At 44.8% G+C, this 24,138-nt stretch overlaps 1 protein-coding gene across 2 annotated transcripts in view; it reads right to left on the reverse strand.

Annotated features, from left to right (window-relative positions):
* The window catches only part of MTUS1 (microtubule associated scaffold protein 1), a 129,515-nt gene that overhangs the window by 82,778 nt on the left and 22,599 nt on the right, over nt 1-24,138 (reverse strand). For both annotated transcript variants that reach the window (XM_053660030.1, XM_037128798.2), the window contains exons 2-3: nt 6,014-8,206; nt 2,624-2,819 (exon numbers count right to left, since the gene is read on the reverse strand). In XM_053660030.1, the coding sequence (XP_053516005.1) occupies nt 2,624-2,819; nt 6,014-8,065 (2,248 nt within the window). In that variant the 5' untranslated portion in view covers nt 8,066-8,206. The remainder of the gene's footprint in view (nt 1-2,623; nt 2,820-6,013; nt 8,207-24,138) is intronic.

A 24,138-nucleotide genomic window follows, 5' to 3' on the forward strand; every position in this document is an offset into this window, starting at 1 on the left:
ACTCCACTGGGCTCAGTTACAGTCCTTACTCGTACTCACTTTACAGCTTCGAGAAAATGGCTGTTTGAACTCTGGGCCTGGTTTTCCACTTAGTTCTCTGAAAGAATTTATTGAAAACCCCAGGCTGGCTGGGACATTCCTGCCGCTCACCTTTCAGCGGAGTAACTTGGTATGAGTACAGAGGATATCCATTTGGTTTCAATTTCTAACACACAAGCTCGTCATTGTACAGTAAATGGCAACATGCTTGAAGCGCTCTGAAGGCACATTGTTTCTGCTCCTTGATTTCTGTGCTACTTTTAACTCTGTGGCGATTGAGTTTCCTGCCCCCTACAACAAACGCCTCTCCATTTCTTGTGAGCATCCAAACAAGTTAGTTGCTGTTGACTTTTCAAAAACTTAATGCAGCATGATTGAGTCTTTCAATGCCCACCATAAAGCTTCTGGTCACATATTTCCCCTCCTCCCCCCATTTATATATGGAAAACCACCAGGTAAAGTATAATTTAGTTTTAACTCATTAAAAACTCTGAATGTATAACTTATCAAGCTTGTTTATCCAGGTTAATAAGAGCTTAATAAACTTCCCTGTCTTTTCATTAAAGACTGAACAGACCTACTTTGCCTCTTTACAGAATGACATTATGCCGCATACAGTAAAGGGACTTTAAAAAATGATTCAGCCCAAGCCGGTGTGGCTTCGTGGATTGAGTGCCAGGCTGTGAACTGAAAGGTTGCCTGTTCAATTCCCAGTCAGCGCACATGCCTGCGTTGCAAGCCAGGTCTCCAGCTGGTGGCATGTGAGAGGCAACAATCCAGGTTTCTCTCCCTTTCTCCCTCCCTCCCCCTCTCTCTAAAAATAAATAAATCTTTAAAAAAAAATGATTCATTCTTTGGTGAGACTGATCACCTACATAAACGAATCCCATCTTTTAAAACACAAGTGGGCAAAGTCAGGTTAATAATAATAATAAATAACTAATAACACAAAAATACGTTCTGTTTTGCATACTCACCAGTGTAAACCTACTTTTGCCCACCTCCGTACATCTGGGTACTGGTCCCATTTCTTAAAAGTATGAGCACTTCAGCTTTTCTGGGATTTGAGCATTGGGTGGTCCCACAGTAGCCCCTACTCTCAGAACAAGGGGAGCTCCAGAGTGCTCCTACACAGGTGCCTACAAAAGTTGACGGGACCTTCCATTCTCCAGCCCTCATGCTTCACGGACACCGAGGCTGCAGGCCAGGGAGGGTAATGGACATGCCAGGTAGCTCCCTGGCGCCAGAGTGACCTGGGAGCACAGGGCCAGGCCGTCACGGCCATGGCTCACCGGGCCACCACGACACAGGCGCTCCTAACACCCGAGCAGGACGGAGCTCCCTGACCTCTGGCCAACTCCATGGGCCTTATCGGCGGCAACGACACCAAGAATCAAAGCCCTGATCTCCCTTAGACCTCAACTCCCCAAATGCAGCCAAAGCCAAAACCAGGACCATCACGTCTCTGAACGTCTGCAGCTTCTCCTCTGTGTTTCTCCCAGACGATGAACATGCTACTCATCGTTCCCCTCCATCCGCACCCGTTCCTGGGTCTGCACCTCCGAACCTCAGGACCCGGATGCCCAGCCTGCATCTGAATAAGTCACCCCTAAAACCCTGCCGCACACTGTGGGCTTCTCCCACAGGAAGGCTGGTGACGGGACTGGAAAACACAGCCCACAAAGGCCGAGGTGTGGAGAATGGGAACTGGGTTGGCTCTATCCGTGTCTGTAAAACGTTCTCACAGGAGTGGACACATCACGCCAGCGGCCCTTTTTTTTTAAAGGCCATTCACTAGTAGTCACTATTTTTATAAGGGAACTCACTTCTAAATTTTTCTGACATCGCTCTCATTTGCCCAAGGTGCTCCCTGTTAAAATAAGGGGTGTTCCCTGCAGGGGATGTTCAGTCGGCTGGAATGGCCAGCTGGTTTTTGGTCTCGGTCCCTGCGAGATGGGCCAGCTTCTCCATTTCCTGTTCTTGTGTGTAGCACAGAAATCTGTAACTCCTGCCAACGTTAGTGAGACACTCGACCGCTACTCCTGAAGCTCTCAAATTTCATAAACCTAATACGATTTTAAAACTACTACGGCTAAAATATAAACCAATATAAATAGAAGCTCCTGCTAGAAAAGTTTAACTTTCTAGTCACTCTTATGTCCCCGAAAATTTCTAATACATCTTTCAGTAAAATTAAAGAAATAAAGAAACCTATTCTGTTTACATGTGGTAAGGGTACAGTATAAGAACTGTAATTAAGTGTTATTAAGCATGTAGCAATTTTTTTTAATTTAAAAATGAAATGATTCACATATAACAGGTAGGTGACTGAATATGTCTTTGTGTGCTTTGGAATAGCTAATAAGTGGGCTTATGCGCATACTTCTCTCTCCAACCAGCCTTTACAAGGCTCAAACACAAGGGCTGTGTTCTCGACTTCTTTTTCTTCCTTCCTAAATTCCTCAGTGACAGAGTGCATTAGTTCTAAAACCTAAACCTGCCTTTTGCTTTCTGACATGCCTAGTTTTACACGGGGATAACTCATAAACTGCTCTAAGGCACAACCGAACTACTGTATACTTACCAGAACCAGACACACGCCTGATCCTCTGGTACGATAAGGCACGATCCGAACTGAGATTTCTGCTGGTGCTATTATACCTCAGACAGGAAACAGAAGGCCCCACTTTGGCTTTGGGGCCAGGTTTCATCCTCAGACTGGAGGAGTCGGGCTTGGGTGTACTCCTACCGGTGGGGGTTGCAGTTTTTGAAGCAGAACCCTGCAAAGAAAACAGGATGTTAGTTCAGATCACACCTTCCTCGTGCGATTCCCTCGCTGCATTGGCTACACGAAAGGAGCAATTTGTTTCTATGGTGCAGTATTTTTTTAATTTATTGAATTTATTGGAGTGACATTGCTTAATAAACCTGAGTTTCTAGCCTGCAGATTTCAGACTCGAGACTACAATGTCCACTCTTCCCTGAACCTCCACCCTCCCCACACTTCAGACTGGTCAGCACCCCCAGTCGGGTGGCATAGCCAGTTCCTGAAATCAGTCTATATTACCTCTCTTTACCTATCCACACATACCGACACACCTACATTTATGTGTATCTATGTATATGTATACACACGTATACACATATCTATCTATGCACACACATACTGCTATGGACTGAATGTTTGTTCCCCCCCAACAAAATTTATAAATTGAAAACCTAATCTCCAATGTGATCATATTTGGAGATGGGGGCCTTTGCAAGTTGATTAGGTCACAAGGGTGGAGCCCTCGTTAATGGGATTAGTGCCCTTATAAAAGGGACCCCAGAGCACGTTCTTGCTATCCCTGCCACGTGAAGTTACGAGGAGAAGACAGCTGCTCCCTTGACCTTGGACAGCCCAGCCTCTAGAATTGTGAGAAATGAATGCCAGATGAATATTTAATTTTCATTCTTACTATGAAGGAATTCAAACTCTTTCAAGTATACTCTTAAAATCATCATCCGCCTTCTGTCCCCACCAGTGAAACTGTTCCCGAGATGACCAGTGCCATGCCCTTCAGGCCTTCTCTGTGGCATCTGATGACGATGAGTCCATCTTTCCCAGGTTTACCCAACACGGCTATTCCTGGTTTTCCTTCTACCTACCTACTTATTCCTTCTCTGGACCCTGTTCTGCTACACCTTTCCATGCTAGCCATCACGAGGGTGCTAAATTTGGCCCTGTTCTCTTTTCTTACCATATCTTCTCCCTAGATGGCTGTGTCCACTCTTTCAACCACCACCTACACACCGTCATGTCCCCAGTCCGCATGTCCAAGCCAGTGCTCTCTCCGGAGTCCCCCACAGACCGAGCTCCTGCCCGCATCTGCCCACCTGGTATCCTTCAGATACTTCTTCCAAACAACGTCGACGATAATCATATTGTTGTGGTTTACTGATCAACATCTATTGTAAGTGCAAAATGCACGCCCAACTCATTTAATCCTCATATCCCTACAATGCTGACACTTTCACTGTATCCCATTTTATAAAAGAACATGAAGCAGTTTCTAAACGGAAACTAATTTTACCCACACATCTCAAAACTTACCTCTTACCACATTCACCACATCACTCTTGGATACTCAGCTTAAACAGTAAAAGCCATTTCTAGGAGCACCGTTCTTACTCATTAACGCCCTCCTGATGGTACTGTCTCCCTTCTCCACCCACGGGGCGGCGGGCCTGCATCATTTCTTGGCAGGATTCCCGAAACCATATCCTCGGGATCTTTCTGGTCTCACCAGCCTGCAATTCGTCTTCCACTCCACGGCTAAGGCAATCTCCCTAACGTCCAAATTAGGTTCAGTGGCTTCCCTCCATCCTCCAGATAAAGTCAAGTCTTCTTAACAAGTCACAGCAAGCCCTTTGGGACAAGTCAGCCCCTGCCATCTTCTTCTGCTTATTGCTTATGGTTCTGAGCTTGTGGTTCCCATCATACTCACTACCTGGAGTCCCCTAAATGAGGATATCTTGTGTCTTCACCTTCGTACACATTATCCCGCCACCCAGAATACCCCTCCGGCGTCCTTTAAATTCCAGCTAGCAACTAACACAGCACCTCTCCAAGAAGCCTTCTCCTTGGCAACACTCCCCCCATCACCCCCCCATTGTGCCTCCTGCAGCAGCGCATCCTATATATAGTCCCAGCTTGATACCAACACACCTCTTTGGCCCATCTTCTAATACCATCCGCCACACTAAGCGCTGGGTGGCCAGCAGCTGTGTCTTTCTTTTCTATACCCCAACAGTCACCATCACACAGCATGCAGTGGGCTCCCCATGAGTGTTTCCATGCTGCACATGGGAGATGAGGGCTGACATCTCACCCCAGGAGCAAATGCCAACAGTGTAAGCTGTCGTTTGTATCCTCCCTTTACAGGAAGAAAAGTGGGGCCTCCTAGAGACTAACTGGCCTGACGTCATTTACCAGTAAACGATGGCGCTACAGTGGGAAACCATGTCTCACTGCAGAATCCTGGAGCTGTGCGTGAATTCTTTCCTGTTTAAATGGAACAATGAAGTTCCCTGCAAATATCCGACAGCTGCTGTAGAAAACATACTGCTTTTCCACTATGTAAGAATAAAACGGGTTTTGTGTACTTAAGGTACCAGAAATCAACATGACTGGGCTGCAAGAGACCTCTGGCATCACCGTGGGGTCTCCAAAGATGACCGGCCCAACGTCACGTTAGCTGATTAGAGGCAGAATCCAGGGTCCTCTGGTGCCCAGGACAGGACACCCCTGCCCAGGGCCACTTCCTAACAGGAGACCAGGTGTGCCCTTCATGTCGATGCTGTTTATCTGCACTTCCCAGCCGGTTCTAAAATGTGATTCACCACATTTTAAAGTTCATTAAAAACCAACTTTTTTTGCCCTGGCTGGTGTAGCTCAGTGGATTGAGCGTGGGCCTGCGAACCAAAGGGTCGCAGTTTGATTCCCAGTCAAGGCACATGCCTGGGTTGCAGGCCAGTTCCCAGCAGGGGACGCACGAGAGGCAACGATACACCGATATTTCTCTTCCTCTCTCCTTCCCTTCCCATCTAAAGATAAATAAATAAAATATTTTTTAAAAAAACTTTTTTCATTTTTTCATGAATATAAAACAATGTTTACCATAACTTCATATAACTAATTATACTCAAATATTAAAGTAATCTGTTCCCTTAGCTTACTACTCAGTCAAAAGGTCCATTAATACTCAATACAAAATACTGATGTGCAGGAATTTTTTCCCCAACGTGCAGGTTTCCAATTAACACTCTAAAATGTACTGACCAGAGAAAGAATGATAACTAATGTTAACACCTGCACACCTAGTGTGTAAATATGCACACCTAGTTCTGCAATATTCTTCACAATCAGTGGGTGACCAGTTGCTAATACATCCCTCGCATTCCTCTACCATTCCCGGGCCACAACTTCACTTACCACAAACAGAGGCCCATAGTCAAAGTCCTCACTCATGACTTCCTTTTTCAGTCCTTGCTGTTCCTGAGGTGTCCCGGTTTCTTTTTCACCCTTCTTTTCGGGGCTAATCCTTTGGATGCTGGAAACGTAGGTCCTTTCCAAACAGCCTGTGCTGTCCATTTGAACAGGGAATAGGTCTTTGCCCTTCTGAAAAGCTGAAGCCACAGACCCAGGCTCACAGGCTGAATGGGAAGAACTTGCTTTGTCAACATCTTCCTGATTTGACTTCACGGCAGATGTTGTTCTCGCAACCTTGTGGGAAGCGTTTTTAGAATGAGTTGCAACATGCTCGGCCTGGCTAGTAATGAGTTTATTAAATTGCTGCTTCTGTGTCTTGGTAATTGGGATTTCTGCTTTCGTGTCTGCGTTCGAGTCAGATCTTAGTTTTTTGCCCAGAACTGTCAATGGCCTTGAGGAGGAAATGGACGAGGGTGATGAGGCACTGGTTAGCGGAGGTCTGGGTGTGACCTTTGACAACACAGGGTCATTAGACTGTAATGCTGGTCTAGACATAACTTTTGCTTTGACGTTCTTGAAGTTTGGTCTCGGGTAACTTATGATTTTGTTTTTTCTAACTTTGCTGCCTATCGAGGCATTTGCTTTGGTCGGTGGTTTTCCTAGATTAGGTTTAGCAAGCTCTCGATTACTCTTCTCCACTTTACTACTATTCTCTGTCGCTTCAATGGGTGAAACAAAGAAGGTTGCATTCATGGGCTTGGGAACTGGCGTGGACATGCAAATTGCCTCACTCGTGCTCATGAGCATGTCACTTTCATCCCAACTCAGGTCAAATGATGAAGCCAGCCTCTGTCCTGGGGGTCTTCTTGGTACCAATTCTATGGTGTGATTTTGGATTCCCAAATCCTTTTCCTCGGAGGCAATGTATGTGTTTCCAGCCCCAGTGAGTTTATGTTCTGGGGTCAGCATCTGGGCTTCACTTTTATCCAAAGCTGGCACCAGGAAAGGGCATTCATCATCTATACGACAATCAGACACTGTCTCTCTTAGGTCATGGCCCATTTCCTTTTGCCCATAGGAGCTCTCTGAATGTGTCTCACTACTTGGTTCCTCTTTAGGTAAACAAAAGAACTCCTCCAATGCAGCCCCACTGGGGACATCCATGCCATCGGAAACTGGTGTTGGCGTATGTGTCTCTTTTTCTCCAACCAGTCTCTGCTGCGGCCCATCTGCGTACTCACTGGTGACGTTTCCTGAAGAATACTGATATGCATTTCCAATATCTGGAGCAAAAGCATCTGTTTGCATCACCATCTCAGAAAATGCCATGTAAGTTGTATCTAGGGCCTCTGAAGCTGTGGTCGAAGGGTGTTTAAAGATGTCTCTATCATGACTCGTTTCTGTCACACGTGCCTTACCAGCATGGAAAGACGTATGAACGGAACAGGACAAAGATGTATTTCCGCTTCTCAGGCCAGGTGGTTGCAGGCTTCCAGAGGCACGCAAAGACTGACTCGTTCCGATGGCATGGTGTTTAATAAAGGTGCAGTTCGCGTGATCCACTTCCCTGTCAAATGTTTGGTTTAGCTGCAAGGCAGCGGGGTAGTCTGTGCAGTTCGAGTCCTCATCATTAGGTTTCCACCCAATAGGCCAAGAGGTCTCAACACTCTGGTCCTGAGCTGACTCTGGGGAATGACAATTATTATGCAGGTACTTGGGCTCATCTGTGTTTACAACATGGGCAGAAGACTGGCATGGGGAATCTTTATGCATATATAATACCTCCGCACCAATGAAATCACTTGAAGACTTTGGGTGATCAAGTACTTCAACACTCGAAGGGTTTAAGGAAATATTCTCACCAATGTCCACAGCAGAGTCGGTTGTATAATCAACCACCATGTCATCTGGGTTGGCAGAATTCCAACCGCTGGTCAAACAGTTTTGTGTGGGTGGTGACTTTTGGTTGTATGCATAAGTGTTTCCATTTTTATCACTGATAAATAAGGTGTGCAGTTCATCTTCTGTCTGGCCTTCGGAATGATAATCATTCATCCTGAATATGAGCTTTAACTGTCTGCAGTTTTATTTCTTCTCTAAATCCTTTCAAATGAGAGAGAAGGGGAAACTGTTCATCTTCGAAGTTTTTCAGCACAGTTGAAAGTTTCTTAGTGTAAGACGTTTTGAAGCTGTTCCCTGGAAGAAATAAAATGTTTAACTCAAGGAAATGTTGGAAAATTTAACAAGTCACCACTTGATTCACTTCAATCACTTTATTTTTCCATTTAGAACCTACGACTATGCCCTGGCTGCTGTGGCTCAGTGGACTGAGCACGGGCCTGCGAACCAAAGGATCATGGTTTGATTCCCAGTCAGGGCATATGCCTGGGTTGCAGGCCAGTTCCCAGTAGGGGACACACAAGAGGCAAACAAACATTGATATTTCTCTCCCTCTCTCCTTCCCTTTCCCTTCCCCTCTAAAGATAAGTAAATAAAATCTTTTAAAAAAGAACCTATGACTATGGACACAGGTAATTCAGATGTTAAAGTATCAGCCCTTCATATAAGTACCATGCACTAACTGATTGGGCCACAGTAGTATCCTCCGTGGAGGATTGGGCTCCAGAAGTAGCCTCCCTTTTCAACGATGCTTTTTCAGGTGAGGGAATGGGGCAGAATGAAGACAGGGGTCGCCATAATTTCCCATGACTGACATCACATCTTAGATGCTTCCTCTCTACTTTCAGTGATTCTTACTTGTCATAAGAGAGAAGAAAGAGAAATCTGAAAATAGCATTTTCTTCTTGTTGGTTGAAGGAGGGACCATTGGTCCTGGTTTTTCCAGGACAGTCCTGATTTATGCCTGTTGTCCCAACATCATTAGTAATAATGTCATTTTTGTTTTTCAGAAGGGTCCCGAATGTTCCCCTGGAGGGTGACTGATTACCAGACAGAACTGGAAGGCACAGCAAATGAACTGAAGATTAATAAAGATTTAGGGCATTACCACTTCTCTTTTCCCAATTCTCATTCGATAGCTCAAACATACTCCATTTCAGAGTTGGAAAAAAAAAGTCACTGATTCTTAATAGTTAAAGTAGTACTCTACTGGAAGCTCCTAAAAATGTTAAACGGAGTTAGTGCAAGACACACCAACTCTCCTCTTAAATACCCACTGAAGAGAAATGAAAGCAAATGTCCACCCAAAAACTTGTCTCAAAATGTACATGATTCTTAATAGAAGCATTATTATTCATAATAGCCCCAAAGTAAAAACAACCCAAATGTCCATTAAGTGATAAATAGATAGCTAAACATTGTGTTTATACCATACAACTGATATATTCTTCAGCCACAGAAAGGAATGGAGTATTGATACATACAGCACGAATAGAACATGACAACTTAAAACATCATACTTAATGAAAGAAACCAGGTGCAAAAGACCACATATGACATGACGGTATTCACATGAAGTATCCAGAACAGACAAGTCTGCAGAGACAGAAAGCTGATCAGTGGGTCTGAGGTGGAAGGCGTCAGAGGGAGGAGTGACTGCTGATTGGGATGGTGCTTCACATGAGGGTAATGAAAATATTCTAAAGATGACGGTGATGCTTGGACAATGGTGTGAACATACTGAAAACTACTGAATTACAGCTTCAAAAACCATTAAAAACAACTCGTGAAAGTTGTCAAATCCAAGGACTTCTGCAAACTAATTCTTCATTATGCTTTAAATCATACTGGGATGCTTAAGAGAGGCCCAGGGGTTCACGCCAGGACACAGGCACAGGCTCACTAGAACTGACATTCTAATTCTGACATTTTGTGTTGGTCAGACGTCGTAGTTCTGTTCTGAGAAAATACAAGATCCATGGGGCGGGGGGAAGACATTCTGTAACCCGTAAGTTTGTGAATTATGGGCTGACTTATTTTTCCACCTTGTAATCTTTTTTCTGCATTCAAACTTCAGGGACCTGAATACCACCAGGAACAAAGAAACAATGGATGAACTGAGAGGACCTGCCTCTGCGCTCAGAGTGCTGTGTGCTCCTGGCCACGCATCCTGAGACCTGCCTTTACTGGAGGAAGAGAGAGGCTGCGATGTTTATCTTCACAGCACTCGTGTATGTGCGTACAAACATGTGCGTGCACACCCACTCAAAAACACGTTCTGAACCCTAAAATAAATGCTGTAAGATGGATATACTGATGGAAAATGTAAACTAGTCATCTGTCTGCTATGGTAGCTCTTTAGTCAATACAGAAATTGCTGAAATAATATTTTTTGGCTGGCACCTTAATAAAAGCTTTCATGAAACAAACTAATATGTTTAGTCCTTGGGTATGAAATATGTTCCAGCAAAATGTTTATGTTGAGAAGTACATTTGTTCATTTTCTTAGACGTATGTGGGGGGTAGGTATAATATCAAAAAGTACTAAATATGCCACACTTTTCTGCTCCCATGAAGGCCAATCCTCATTTACGAGATTCTGGGATGAGCAAATAAGAGTGACACCAACAGAAACATTTAATAAGAATCATCAAGCCCTGGCTGGTGTAGCTCAGTGGATTGAGCGCGGGCCTGCAAACCAGACAATCTCGGTTCGATTCCCAGTCAGGGCACATGCCTGGGTTGCAGGCCAGTTCCCTGCAGGCCAGTTCCCAGCAGGGGACGCATGAGAGGAAACCATACATTGATGTTTCTCTCCCTCTCTCCTTCCCTTCCCCTCTAAAGATAAATAAATTAAATTTAAAAAAAGAGAATCATCAAGTTATTTGTATAAACAGATATATTAGTTCCAACTGACAGAGCCTTTACTACCTCAGTTCCTGCTTCCAAAGTACATAAAAGGTGATTAAACGAACACGAACACAGCCCTCCCCCTGATACAAGCTGAATAGAGCAAATGATTCCTACATCGAAGCAAATGATTCATATATCCAAAATTACTTCAAGTAATTTTTAAATACCATACATTGTATAATAGGATAAATTAGGTTTAAATCCTTTCTGGTTTTCTCCTTTGTAAATAACACTGCACTGAACATCTTTGCAATCTTTGACTACCTTCGGTTATTTTCTTTGGAAAAAGTTCCTGGGAATAAAAGCATTAGTGAGACCAAGGGGTCAAAGAACATGATCTTTTAAGGCTCTTGATACAGTCTGCCAAGTTGTTAAATGAAACAAAAGGCAGGATTCTTTATAATCTATGTGTTAATATATGTATATAATAGACATACATCTTGAGTTTCTCTTTTAAAGCTCATGCACGTTGTTCAGCAGGGTTTCCCAAGCATTCTTGCACGTCACTGTAACATGAAACGTGTGTAATGGTTGTGAAATTCCAGTAAAATCTCAATGTTCTAGATTTACAGATCAGTAGTTTCTTAACGTAAGAGTAACAGAAAACCAAAGAATTTACCACCCATTCAACTTTCACATGACTGCTTAGCACGCTTGGTTGGGTCCACAATAATTTTTTTAAATTTGCAAACACAAATAAATTCCAACATTTTCTCCAGAAAACACCATAAAAAATGTGTTTAGAAGAAATACTTCAAGCAAGTTTTGATATAAAATAAATCTGCTGAAGTTCTTTCTACTTTGTAGATAAGAGTAAAGGATCTGGTGGTGCAGAGATTTGGGTACCAAAAAGATTCTGAAGTTAGGTGGGTCGGTTCCAGGATGACACTGTCACTACTCGCTAAAGAAAGCCAGAGCATCACGGCTCCATCGCTGTGAAGACAAAGCCAGGCACAGAAAGGAGCCGACCAGCCTGCCCTCCAAATTTTGTCAGAAACGTTCAAAGTCAGACATTTGGTCTCACGGTCAATTTCATTCATCCCCCGACTCTAAGACTAGCACCTAAGTGAAGCACTTGAAACAGGAGGAAAGCTGGAGCTGCTTTAGTGGATTCCAAAAGGAAATAAAAATCAAGTTGTGAAAAAAACTTGGGTTGACTCAGTGGGTCTGGGGTGGGGCCCGAGGGTCTGCTTTTCTGTCCATCTCCCCACTGATGCCGATGCTTTGGTCCAGGAGCAGCCGGGATGCAGTAGGTAGCATGAGCTAGAACCCGCCTCACCAACCAGATCAAGGCACAGAGTGGCCGGTCTGAGCCGGGCACCTTCACACCCCACTGTGCAATGTATTCGTCTAACTGGGGGCAGACTTCCCTCAACTTTGAACCCTTAACTTGTGCTTTTGAACTTTCCTCTCAGACAGCGAATACTCCATCTACAGAAAATAACTGGGGCTTTTTAGAGAGAAGCTTCCATCTAAGTCCCATTTGAGTTTATTCCTTCTGTGCGGAGGAAGTTGTTAGTGTCATATTCTCGCCCTTTTCCTGTCCTTTGACTCACATCACCCAGGAGAAATGGCGCGGCGTACAGGATGCTGGAAATTTGGGGAGAACCACCTGGCCGAGGGCTGGGGTGAAGTGAGGGCAGCGTTTGGCTTCAGGCTCTAAATTTTTTAAGGGAGGGACAGGGGACTGATATTATTGTTTTATTTAAATTATTGCAGTGACAATGATTAATGAAGTTATACAGGTTTCAAGGGTACAAGTTTATAACATACCATTTGTATATTGTATTGTGTGTTTGCACCCCAAGTCAAGTCTCCGTCTACCTCCCCCACCCTTCCTTCCTTCTGGTAGTCATCATACTGTTGTCTGTGTCTATGAGGGTTTTTTAAAAGATTTTATTTATTTTTTTAGAGAGGGGGAGGGAGAGAGAAAGAAAAGGAGAGAAATGTGTGGTTGACTCTCACATACCCCCTACTGGGGACCTGGCCCCACAACCCAGGCATGTGCCCTGACTGGGAATCGAACCAGTGACCCTTTGGTCCACAAGCTGGCCCCCAGCCACTGAACCATACCAGCCAAGAGATCCAGGAGGATTGTTTTGTTTTTTATTTAATCCTGTCAACTTTTTCATCCAGCCCCCCAACCAGCCTCACCTCTGATAACTGTCAGTCTGTTCTCTGCATCTAGGAGCCTGCTTCTAGTTTGTTAGTGTACTTTGTTCATTTGGTTCCATATATAAGTGACATCATACGTTATTTGCCCGAGGCACTAAATTTAAGAGGGGATCGGTAACAGTGCCCCACTGAGCCACACTGGAGCCCAAAACAAGGGAAAAAGTCAACTGACAGAGACCCTGTCTTTATTTTTAAATTTTGGGTTCTTTTTGTTCATCATGTAATTCTTACATTAATGCTGATTTTTTAAAATTTACTGAATATTATTGACCTCGCTCACTGAGGTTTTGGGGCACCACTTACATTCCCTCGCTCTCCTCAGTCCCTGCCGCGCCCACAGACAGCACAAGCGCTGAGCTCTCTGTCCCCAGGAGCAGGCCCTGGGCCCACAGTGGGAGGGGGTGGGAGATGGGAGGGGCGGTGGTGAGGGTGAGGCCTGCCCTGCCTCCGCGCCCAAGTGACTGCGTGGGTCAGTAAGTCTCTCACACACGCCTGCCCCTCAAACTAGCTTTCATCTGTAATTACAGATGAAGTCGTATAATTATACAATCTGTAATTACAAGTCATCTATAATTCCACCTACCTGTAATTCATCTATAATTCCATGACAATCTGCCTACTTACTCTTTTTCTTATTTCTCAAATGGTTCCTAACCAGAGAGAGGAAGAAGGCAGGAATAATATTCAAAAGAGTGAATGAGCAATCCTGACCGTGTGCGGGTCACAGCTTTGAGCAGGGTCCCAGAAACCAGGCCCTGGGGGGCCGGGCAATCCCCCTAAGTTCCTGGATTGTGGGGAGTTCCAAGGGGTCCCCCAGGAAAGGCTGCAGTAGTTGCCACAACCTGAGGAAGCACATGGGGCTCGGGCAATGGTCATCCTCCCACCACTTCCACACAAATGGAGACCGTTTGTATTTTACCAACCAGCTCAGCCACTCTGAATAGCCATCTTAAAAAGAGGACCTTATATATTGAGCCCTCTCCAACCTGTAAATGTTACCCAGGCAACAAACCCTGAGCTATAAACAAGGAGTGACATTTGTGGGTGTGGGGGAGACACCATGTGGGGTAATGGGGTCTTCTGTCCCGAGCGAGGTGGATGGCGCTTTGATTCACGGCACGAGCCAAATGCTGGTTCACATCGATGGTTTGCAGCCTGCGTGCTGCAGCTCAGCTCACTGTTCCAATGGGGATGTTGGTGTTAAATAACACAGACGGGGCAGGGGACTTCAAGCCTAAAACCGTTCCTTCTTATAATCTGAGTGGAAACTCCAGCTCAGGGCAGCTGTGTCCACAGGTGAAGTGGCCGTGTCCGCTGGTACAGGAGGCCTGCACAGGTACCTTCAAGGAAACAAGGCCTGAGCTGCCCACCTAAAGCAAAGCCTTTTGGGCCTTGGCGGTACCCAGGTTTTCAGCAGGCAGCCTCCTTGCGTGGGCCACACAGCTAGACCTTGAATGAGGCCTGGCAGTTGCACCTGGGCACCAGCAAGGCGGCAGAGAGTGGGCAGGTAGGTGCCCGTGAGGCTCGGCTGCAGCCTCAGGGAAGGGTGTCTATTCAGGCCCTTTTACACATTGGTGATTGACGTAATATTTATTGCTTTTTAAATGGCCAAGCAGAAGGCTTCTGGGCACCCTGTAGAAAATGAGAGCACACTTAGCTTTAAAAGCAGGTCTGGTAGGGAGTGCTGAAGGAGGCACCTCCAACCCCATCCAGCAAGCGTTAGAAGACAAGGAGGTTTTAGTGTCTGAAAGACAAATACCATATGATCTCACCTTTAACAGGAAGCTAAACAACAAAACAAACAAGCAAGCAGGAAAAAAAAAAAAACAAAGACACTGAAATAGAGAACAAGGGGACAGTGACCAGAGGGGAGAAGGAAGGGAAGTTAAGGGGAAAAAGAGGGAGGGATTTGGAGGAACAAATAGGAAGGACACAGGGACGAGAACTAAGGGGAGTGGAAATGGGAGGGAGGTGGGGAGCAAGGGGCGGGGGAGGCTGGGATGGGAAAAATAGACAAAAAACTGTACTTGAAAAATAACTAAATAAAATTTAAAAAAATAAAATAAAATAAAATATGTTGGGAACGTAAAAAAAAAAAAGAAGAAGACAAGGAGGAAATGCCGGGTGGGGTAAGCGGGAGGCCTTGTGGTTGTTCCGGTCTTGAGAGTCCCCACAGTCCCCCCACCCTCAAACTCTCTTTCTAGTGTTGCCAATTAGTATTTGATTGGATAATTAAATCTTAGGGGTTAATCTTCTCCAGGAGGCAGGTTTCTTTGACTTTAATTGCAGAGGCAAGGCCAAAGCAGCCGCTGGAGGTCACGCCCCTGGAAACACGCCTGCTCCCGAGAGAGAGGAAGGTGTGTCCCAGGCAGGGGCCCACCTGGGGCAGCAGGACAGTCTTCACAAACACTACACACTGTCCCAGAAACTGGGTTCTGAGAGTATGGTTTACCCTGCATTACTAGTTCAGGGTTAGGGGACTGGCTTGTTTTCCCAGTGTGGAGGTTGGAGGGAGGGGGCAGAAAACAGCTCTGTCATCATCTGTGTCCTCTTCACACACTGGGTGCTGAACTAACACCTCTAATAAGCCTGGTGGGAACTACAGTCTTCTCCGCACCCATGGTGGGGATGCGTCCCAAGACCCCCAGTATGTAGGACTGGGCACCCACTCCTACATACACTATGCGTATTCCTCAGCATGCACGCCTGTGATCGAGTTTAATTTATAGATTAGGCACAGTCAAAGGTTAACAATGACTAGTAAAATAGAGCAATTATAACAACACGCTGTAATAAAAGTTACGTGAGCGTGGTATCTCTTCCTCCGATAACCGAGATGCCTGCAGTGTGGAGACACGAATGAAGGGATGATTCAGTCTCTGGCGGGACAAAGGGGGTGTCTTGAAATTTCATCATGCTACTCAGAACAGGGTAAAATTTTTAAAGTTATGAATTGTTTCTTTCTGGAATTTGCCATTTTTTACTTTCAGACTACGGTGAAGTGCAGGTCACAAACCACAGAAACCAAAACTGCAAATAAAAGGGGAACTGACTCCTGTGCAGCTCCATTCACAGAAAATTGGTGTCTTGTTTGAGTCCCCTCACCGACTGGTTGTTTGGAGTGCAGAACACAGTTTCCATTATACAAAGAACCGCTGGGTTTCCAGACAGCCAAGAGTTGACGCTTGAACCTATAATGGAGCATAACTTTCGCCCAAGAGCTACTTCCCCCAGACACGTGCATAACACAGCACCACATACGGGGCCCTAAATGTCAGAAACACGCAGCCTTTGCCGTACGCAGGGCCTCTCCATAACGAATTGTCCTCTCTGGTCTCTAATGGGCAAAGTTGCAAACAGTAAGCACTCTTCGCCCAAACACTCAGAGAAAGCGGCGTCTCGCTCTGGCCTCGCCCGGATGGCGAGTATGTTGGCGTCCTCCGGCCCTGACTGCGCCTGCAGCCCAGTTGTGCACGCAGTGACCGGAAAAATTATATTCCCTCCCGACTTCTCTCTCCCTCTGTGTAGAGTCAGCTAAAGCTAAAATAGTCCTTCCTCAGGAGAACGAGCAGCAGGAAAAAAATTATTTGATGGGAAAATCTTGGTATAAATTCAAAAGTGCCTTTACCTTGGTAGAAGCCTACGTGGGTAGCGACTAACAGTTCAAATGCTCAGCGATATTGGAAACAATGGAGAGAGAGTCACCTTTTATTATTAATAAGATGCTAGTTTGGAACCTTGACCTTGAAAGAGGTAAGGGCCTTGGAGCATGAGCACTTGCTATATACTCCTCAGGAAGGGCTCGGTTTCGCTGCAATAATAAACAAGCCCAAGATTCAGTGGCTTAACATAAATGTCTGGGGGTGTTGGCAGGGAACTCTGTTCATAGCCCTGGTCAACCAGGGATCCAGGTTGACTGATGCTTTACCTCAACAAAAACTTCCACCGTCACCAGACACTGGGAAAGGACCACAGCAAAGCTGATACCCACTCAGCGTTCCCGCCTGAAAGTGACGCCAAAGCAGGCTACCATTTGCCCAAGAGTAAGAGGACTGGAAATATTTGTGCAAAGCATTATGGTAGTAAGGGAAGAATTCATTTCCATTATGAATTAATTATGCCAATAGTCAGTACAGAGCACATTATGTCAAACTCGGACTCTCACTAAAATCAGCCATGGCTGACACTATAGTTTCCCTGCCCAAATTGTATCATTTCAGCCCATATCACTTACCAGTGCTTCACAGCTTTCAGGAAAGAAAAAGGGGGGGAAAAGGCAGGACATTAAGCGAAGGCTTCTGTCCGTCAACAACAATACCTGATTGTTCCCCAAATGTAAGGTGGTTTTAATGACCAGTGACTGTGGCAGAGACTGGCTGGTCCCCAAATTCATTTCTTTTTAATAAAACTGAAAGCACATTCCACTAGTGAAAACAAATCAGTATCAGGGTATGTTTAGAGACAAGATCAGAGACTTGGCAACTAACAGACATGTCCACAGAGAACCCCACGCAGAACCCCCAGGGCACAAGCAATCACCGCCTTGATCAGACACTGGAGAAGTGGGAAACTGCTTCCACACCGCCCGCCTCTCAGGCCATAGACGAATCCCACTCCTCCAGGAGCCCTCCCCCACCTCCTAAAGGAGGACAGTGTGACCACCGTGTGTCACTGTGACACTTTAGAAGAGCTAGGTCACACTGACTAAGAGCAGCCAAAATATGACTGTTCGGCACGAATGGCCATTCTAAGTGGCCGCTGTGCTCTACATTGAGGTGGCAAGCCACCCCCGTGGCAGTGGAAAGGCAGGGGTCCAACCAGGGTGTCACCAGGAGAGACACAGAACAAGGGTGTCACCAGGAGAACAAGGGTGTCACCAGGAGAGTGCACATTGAGAAGTGTTCACCGACGGGGAAGCTGAGCCGAGAGAAACCTGACGGTGCTTTTGGACCTGAGCTATATCTGCCACGTGTTCAAAGAAAACAACCAGGGAAAACAGTTGTGTGACCAGGGAAGCGCCGCCCCAGCACACCAACTGGTCACAGAGTCAATATCCACAATGGTCATTTTTTAAATGTGGAAGCAAATAAAACAAATAGTGAAGACAGGAACTGTGATTGCCTCTGAGAATAGACATCAGGGTGCTCTTTGATATAATCCTTTTATTCAGCACTTTTTTTTTGTCTTCTGAAACTCTGAGCACATGATAAGAATTAGAGAGTTGTGAAAAGGATTAATTTGAACCTTTATGATCTGTCCTGTTTTCTCCTTTCATTATGAACCATCTTAATTCCTGTTTAAACCCTGGACAGCTTAGCTCTCCTGAACTTTAGGAGAAGCGCAGAGTGAAAGTACACACAGACTGTGAACAAACTGGCAAACTTGAGCTGCGAGTGGCCTTTCTCTGAATCTAAAAGAGTGAATTATTCAGTGGCTGCTCTGTGCTATTTATCCTGATTGGCTACTGGAACCTGCTCAAGTGGAGCCAGTGTTCATGCTTCAACATTTCCCTGCTATTCACTCTAGGGAACAGCTGATCCAGGGAGGTCTGATCAGATCCCTGGGGAGAAGTGGGGAGGTCCTTGGAGGAGGAGACGGTAAACCTAGACAAGACTGGCGGGGAAGCTGAGCCCTCCCAGAGCACGTGGGATTATGGGGGAGAAGATCTGAAATAAAAGCAGCGCTCTCAGGCTCGCAGTGCAGCACAAGCTCTGACTCTGGGGATGCCTGGATGACCGTGCTGCGGCCGCCTGCGTTTCCCAATGGATGGTATTTTGGACGGGAAGGAACTCCGGGCCCAGCCTAGGGTCCGGCTGGCCTGGCAGAGGGTGGCAGGGTTATTCTCCTTGGGGCGTTCTAGAGGGAACGGACTCTGAGGCAGAAGCCTGCCATTCTCCCAAAGTTGTGTAGCTTTTGTGTCTTATGTTGTTTTAGTTTGCGAACTAACCCTACAGATACAAGATAATTAAAATTAATGGGGGAGGGGGGGTTCAAAGGGAAATGATAGAGGAACTCGGGTGTTAGAGTTTAGCTTTATTTGATAGGTTTACATGATTAAAGCTATAGCTAAAAGAATTAAAGAGTTTAGCCTTAAGTGACTAATGCCTGTGGGAAAGCTATTATTCCAAAACTGCAAAGCATTAAAGACTCCTTTCCTTCGTCACCAAACTTTTGCCTCTGGAATTTTGACTGGAGGGTGGGTGGCAGCAGGCAGCGGGACCCCAAGTGCTGTTCCTAACTTATCTATGAATCATCAAGGTCAAATGTCACATTCTGCTCTAATTATGTGTCAAAGCAAAGAGGCTGCCTTGCAAAACACATCCTAACATCAGAAACCTTACAGCGTGAAAATATGTGTCTTTTAGAATCTATGGAGCATACAGAGCTCAACATTTCAAAGTCACTGACTCTTAGGGTTAGAAGTGACCTTAAGAAATGATCAACAGATTAACACTAATCCAACATTAAAATCTTCTTAGACTATAACCAATCAAATCTCTGCCCACCCCAGAGAATGTACCACTGTTCTAGGCAGTTCCTGCTTCCCCTGCCTGGACACTCCCTGCCCAAAGCCACGACGAAGCACACTATAGTATTGGAGAGTCAAAGTCTAGCCAATGGAGACAGAAAACTGCAGAGAAATGGCAAAAAAAAAAAAAAAAAAGAAAGAAAGAAGAAGGAAGGACATTCAGTTCTTTCTTGTGCAAAGGGTCATCCAGGCTTACGGAACCCAGCTCCACCCACCTTGTTCCTCTGCTGTGCATGCCCTCGACCTACGGCCCCAAACAGCACCGTCTGTGTGCAATTTAAGAGGGTAAAGAAGGGTGGAAGGCAACAAGGATGGAAACTACCTCCACAGAACACCTCACTTACACCGCTGGCCATAGCTTAATCACAGGGCCACACCTGCCTACCAGGCCCGCCCAGAAATGGAGATCAGTACAGGCTACCTGTGCCCAGCTAAAAATTCTACATTCGTCAAGAGCAGGGAAATAGAGACTGAGGGACAAACAGGCACCTCTGCCACGCTTACCATGGACCCAGTCAACGCTCTACCCTACAGGGTGCTGCTCTTCACTAGTAAGAGTCTAAGTTGGAACTTAGACATCCATGGTTAACTGTTACATCTCAACTGTGGTTTTCTAGAAACCAAGATGCTTTTCAGCTCAGGTCCACTCTGCAGGTACCTCACTAGACTCAGGGGAAAAGAGCTTTAAGAGAGCTAGATGGCCCTTCCATAGTTTTGACATAGGTGTCATAGCCACGACTATAGCAGTGGGTTTGTAGAGCCTGAGGAAAGATCTGGATCACTTTGAACCATTCTGATGTCACAGAAAAATTTACTTCCTGCTCATATAGACAGTCCATTGAGCTTACTTCCGGTTGGGTTTTGCTTTTCAATGAACACGCGTCCTTGAATGGTTCACGTAAGTGTGATCCAGGGCAGTTGTACTTTTGGCTCTTGGACTAAAATTTGTATTCAATTCAAAACTGAAGGCAGGTAACAATGACAAAATCAATCCGACCGGAGGTACTCTTTGAGGCACGGATGTGACTGTGCTGGCACCGTGTGCCGGCAGAGTCAGGCACGGGGGCTGCTGCAGGCTGGACTGGAAGTACTCGTGCAGGAAGTCAAGTCACAGCAATGAGCTACGAGCCGTCCCAGAGGAAAGGTCAGCCTGCGGCAGAAGGAACGGAGCACAGCTGGGGATCCACGTTTGTTTAGGGAAGTCGGGAAACCACTGAGCAGAAATGGAGGGGCGGGCAATGAAGCCAGAAGCCACGGTGCTGAGGGACTGGAATGGCCAGGGACAGAAAAAGCTCAATGCCTCGGCCGCAGCAGGATGCAGGGCAGCAGTCGGCAGGCTCAAGGGTTTGGACTCTATTCTGGGAACAATGGGAATCTGCCAAAACTGTTAAGACCCATGAGAACCCTTTGGTTTGGTGAAGAATGGGGGTGTCTGGGTGAGGAAAGACACAGGAGGGCAGGAAACAGTGGGGACAGAGCTGGGGACGGAGCTGAACCCATCTAACCCAGCAGGGTGAGACAGAAGGGACATGAAATTCCAGACAAGTTTAAAACACTCAGCTCTGTGTCGTCTGCACTGAGCGGTGAAGAGCTTGGCACGCGGTGCATACTCAGCACATGACACTGAATGACAACTCCCTTGAGAAGACTATGTCACTTCTGCGAATATTGTCACAAGGAAGCTACAGTGGACAGTACCTAGAAAAGACGCGTAAATAATCACATACTAGATAGATGCAAAAAGGCTTTAAGCTTTTGGTATACATTTTAAGAGTTGTACCATATTCTCTCTTTTAAATAAACTAACATGAGTCGGATACTAATTCTGGGTGCACTAGGTGCTACAGAAAATACAAAGGAGATACTCAAAGAACAAATAAGAGTTTTAGGTTAAAGTGATGTACTAAGCAAAGAGACAAATACTGTTTAGTTGGACCATCCACACACAAGTAATTCAGTCATTCCTAAAACGCACACAGTTAAGAGTGTTTAAGCAAAGACACGACTCTACAACGAACACGATCGGAGGCGTTCTGTTTATGCCGCGGTAACACAATGAAAACAAATGTCTCACCGAAAACACGTTACTCCCTCTTCCCCTTTACCCCTAAACCCACATGAGGTTTGTCCTGAAAATACCTTTAAGACCTTTCATTTCCCTAATTAGAATATTTTTTCTAGAAATACTCAAGAATTCCCGAGTTTCCTAAAAGTAGATAGAAGCCTCTTACCCCCCTTCCCCCACCAAAATAATATAGAAGTTACAAGACCATCAGCAGGTAACAGAAAGTGTACTCCAAACTGATATAAAACACCAGGAAAAATTTTAAATCATCCAAGGAAAATAACTTTTTTTTTACACTAATGAAGATTAAACAATTAACCAATGCTCTCTTTAAACCTCATGGGTAAAGTTTTTTTAAGATTATGTTTGCATTTTCATGAGAATGGGCATCTGAAAACTCACTTAATCTGATGATAATAGTGCACAGTAGGTCCTTCTTGGATAATCCACACTAAGCCATTAGCCTTTGGGGGCTAGAGAGGCAGACCCTGGGCTGATTTGCAGCCCCGCAGCATGGAAAAAGAGCTCCCAGCCACTGTCTACTAGACATTTGAACACGGAGCTGAGTGCCTGATCTGAAATTCAGAAATTCCAATTCCTGGATGTTATTCCAAAAATATACTTTTATTCCAAGATTTTTCAGCTTAAGAATTTCCTGAAGCCTCAAAACCAGTGCACAGGAGACCCCGCACATTGACAAATTCTTAAAACTGCATTCCTGAATGCTTCATCAGTAATGCCACTGAATTAATGTTCCAATGTGCTTCTTTTGACAAATGACTACATTTCAATATGCCCTATATTCATTAAGCGTATCATAAAGTAGCAGAAATAGCAAAGTTGTGTTCTCCTGACCCTCATATCTTGTAGCTAGGATAGTATGAAAGCCAAATTGCTAGGTTAAACATGCTTAGAGCAATTTAAATCATAAACATTTAAATGGTTCTAGTTGTTTTCCACCCCTCCCTCCCTCATTCACTGACTCTGTTCAAGTACATACATACACATACAACACACACACGTGGGCACTCAGAGCTATATCAACAACAGCAGAAAAGGATCCAAACATTTCAGATGACACAGTAAACTAAAATTTATATGGAAGAGTTTCCTATACACTCCCTGCTATTGCAGGTGTAACCATGAAGTGACCATGGTCAGTTGTAACAATGCATTACATTTTTATGTGTTGCCTAATGAGAGTTTTTGTATTTGACAACTTAAGCCCCAAATAAAGTACCACATGTAACTCTTTCCCTCTCCAAAACGTAGGTGTGAGTGTATCCACATTTGCTCCTAATCATCTTTGCCTTGTGACTCATTTCAGAATTCAGCCTGAAGTAGGGCTGCCCCAATATAATAAATATCAAAAATATAAAGAGATAAAAAGTATGTAAGATTTTAAAAGCAGCTTATTTTTTAACGTATCACTGCTAAAACTTAACTCTAGTGTGTTTAATTTAAAACCCCCCCAAATCAATTACATCAAGGTAACTCACGTACATTCTTCAGAATATCAAAATCAACAGCTGTGAAAGTAAGCAAAAGAAGTATTCTTCATGTTATTTGTACAAAAAAAGAAACCCCTTCGGGTTGCACCTACGAGGCTGTGTTTTGCCACCGCACGGCGGAAACTACAACCAGACTACAAGAAACCCAAACACCAGACCACAAAATGAGTCCTCTCAAGAGACCACCGTTATTCAAAGACTGCTCAGCCCCATGGCAGCAGTACAACCAAATGTGATGACTTCTTGCCCAAAGGAAAGAACTGTCCTTGGACTCTCCACCAACAAAACATCACAGACGTTTCTGAGGCTTAGAGGCGGGAAGCTTGTATGCAGACGTTTCTTGGTTATACTGTATACCACTTACAGCAAAACTCACACAAAAAAAAGACGAAGAGTTCACCAAAATAAGCCACTTACTGGTCTGTCCAGACCTCTGAGAACAGGAGGGATGTCTGCTTGTCAGATTCAGTCCGCGCTCATTGTCACTGGGTGACTGTTCCCGGAATAAAGGAGCCAGAAGAACCCAGTGACTTCGACAAAAAAGGGGGGAGGGGGCATGGAGGAGGTTTTAAAGGAAAGATGTTAAGTATGCATCTACACCACATCAGGAATCCCCTCTGATTTAAGGGCTAAGTCTTTTTTTTTTTTTAAGGTATACTCTATACTACTCTATCTACAGCTTTACTTCTAATTTCCTATACTAATACATTCTTAGGAATTTCATAGCCCTTAAACTTAGGAAGTCCTAAGTAGTCAAGAAATTATCAAATCAATAAGTGATGTATTTTATGTGTAACAGAAAGTTCTAGAATGATAAGTACCAAACCGTTACAATGGTTCATCACCATTCCCTTAAGTGGAAGGGGGAGGGGAGGTGGGAAGGGCCTTCCACATTATAAATTTGTTTCATACATTGAAACAAATTTATTATTATTAAATAAATCCATTTTTTAAATATTATATTTACTTTTGGAAATATTAAAACTACGTTTCTGCTGCAATGAAATAAGACACATTCTTTGTGGACAATCCTTTT

Source organism: Artibeus jamaicensis, unplaced genomic scaffold, assembly GCF_021234435.1.
Source record: "Artibeus jamaicensis isolate MK-2021 breed Jamaican fruit bat unplaced genomic scaffold, CSHL_Jam_final scaffold_833, whole genome shotgun sequence".
Taxonomy (NCBI): Eukaryota; Metazoa; Chordata; class Mammalia; order Chiroptera; family Phyllostomidae; genus Artibeus; species Artibeus jamaicensis.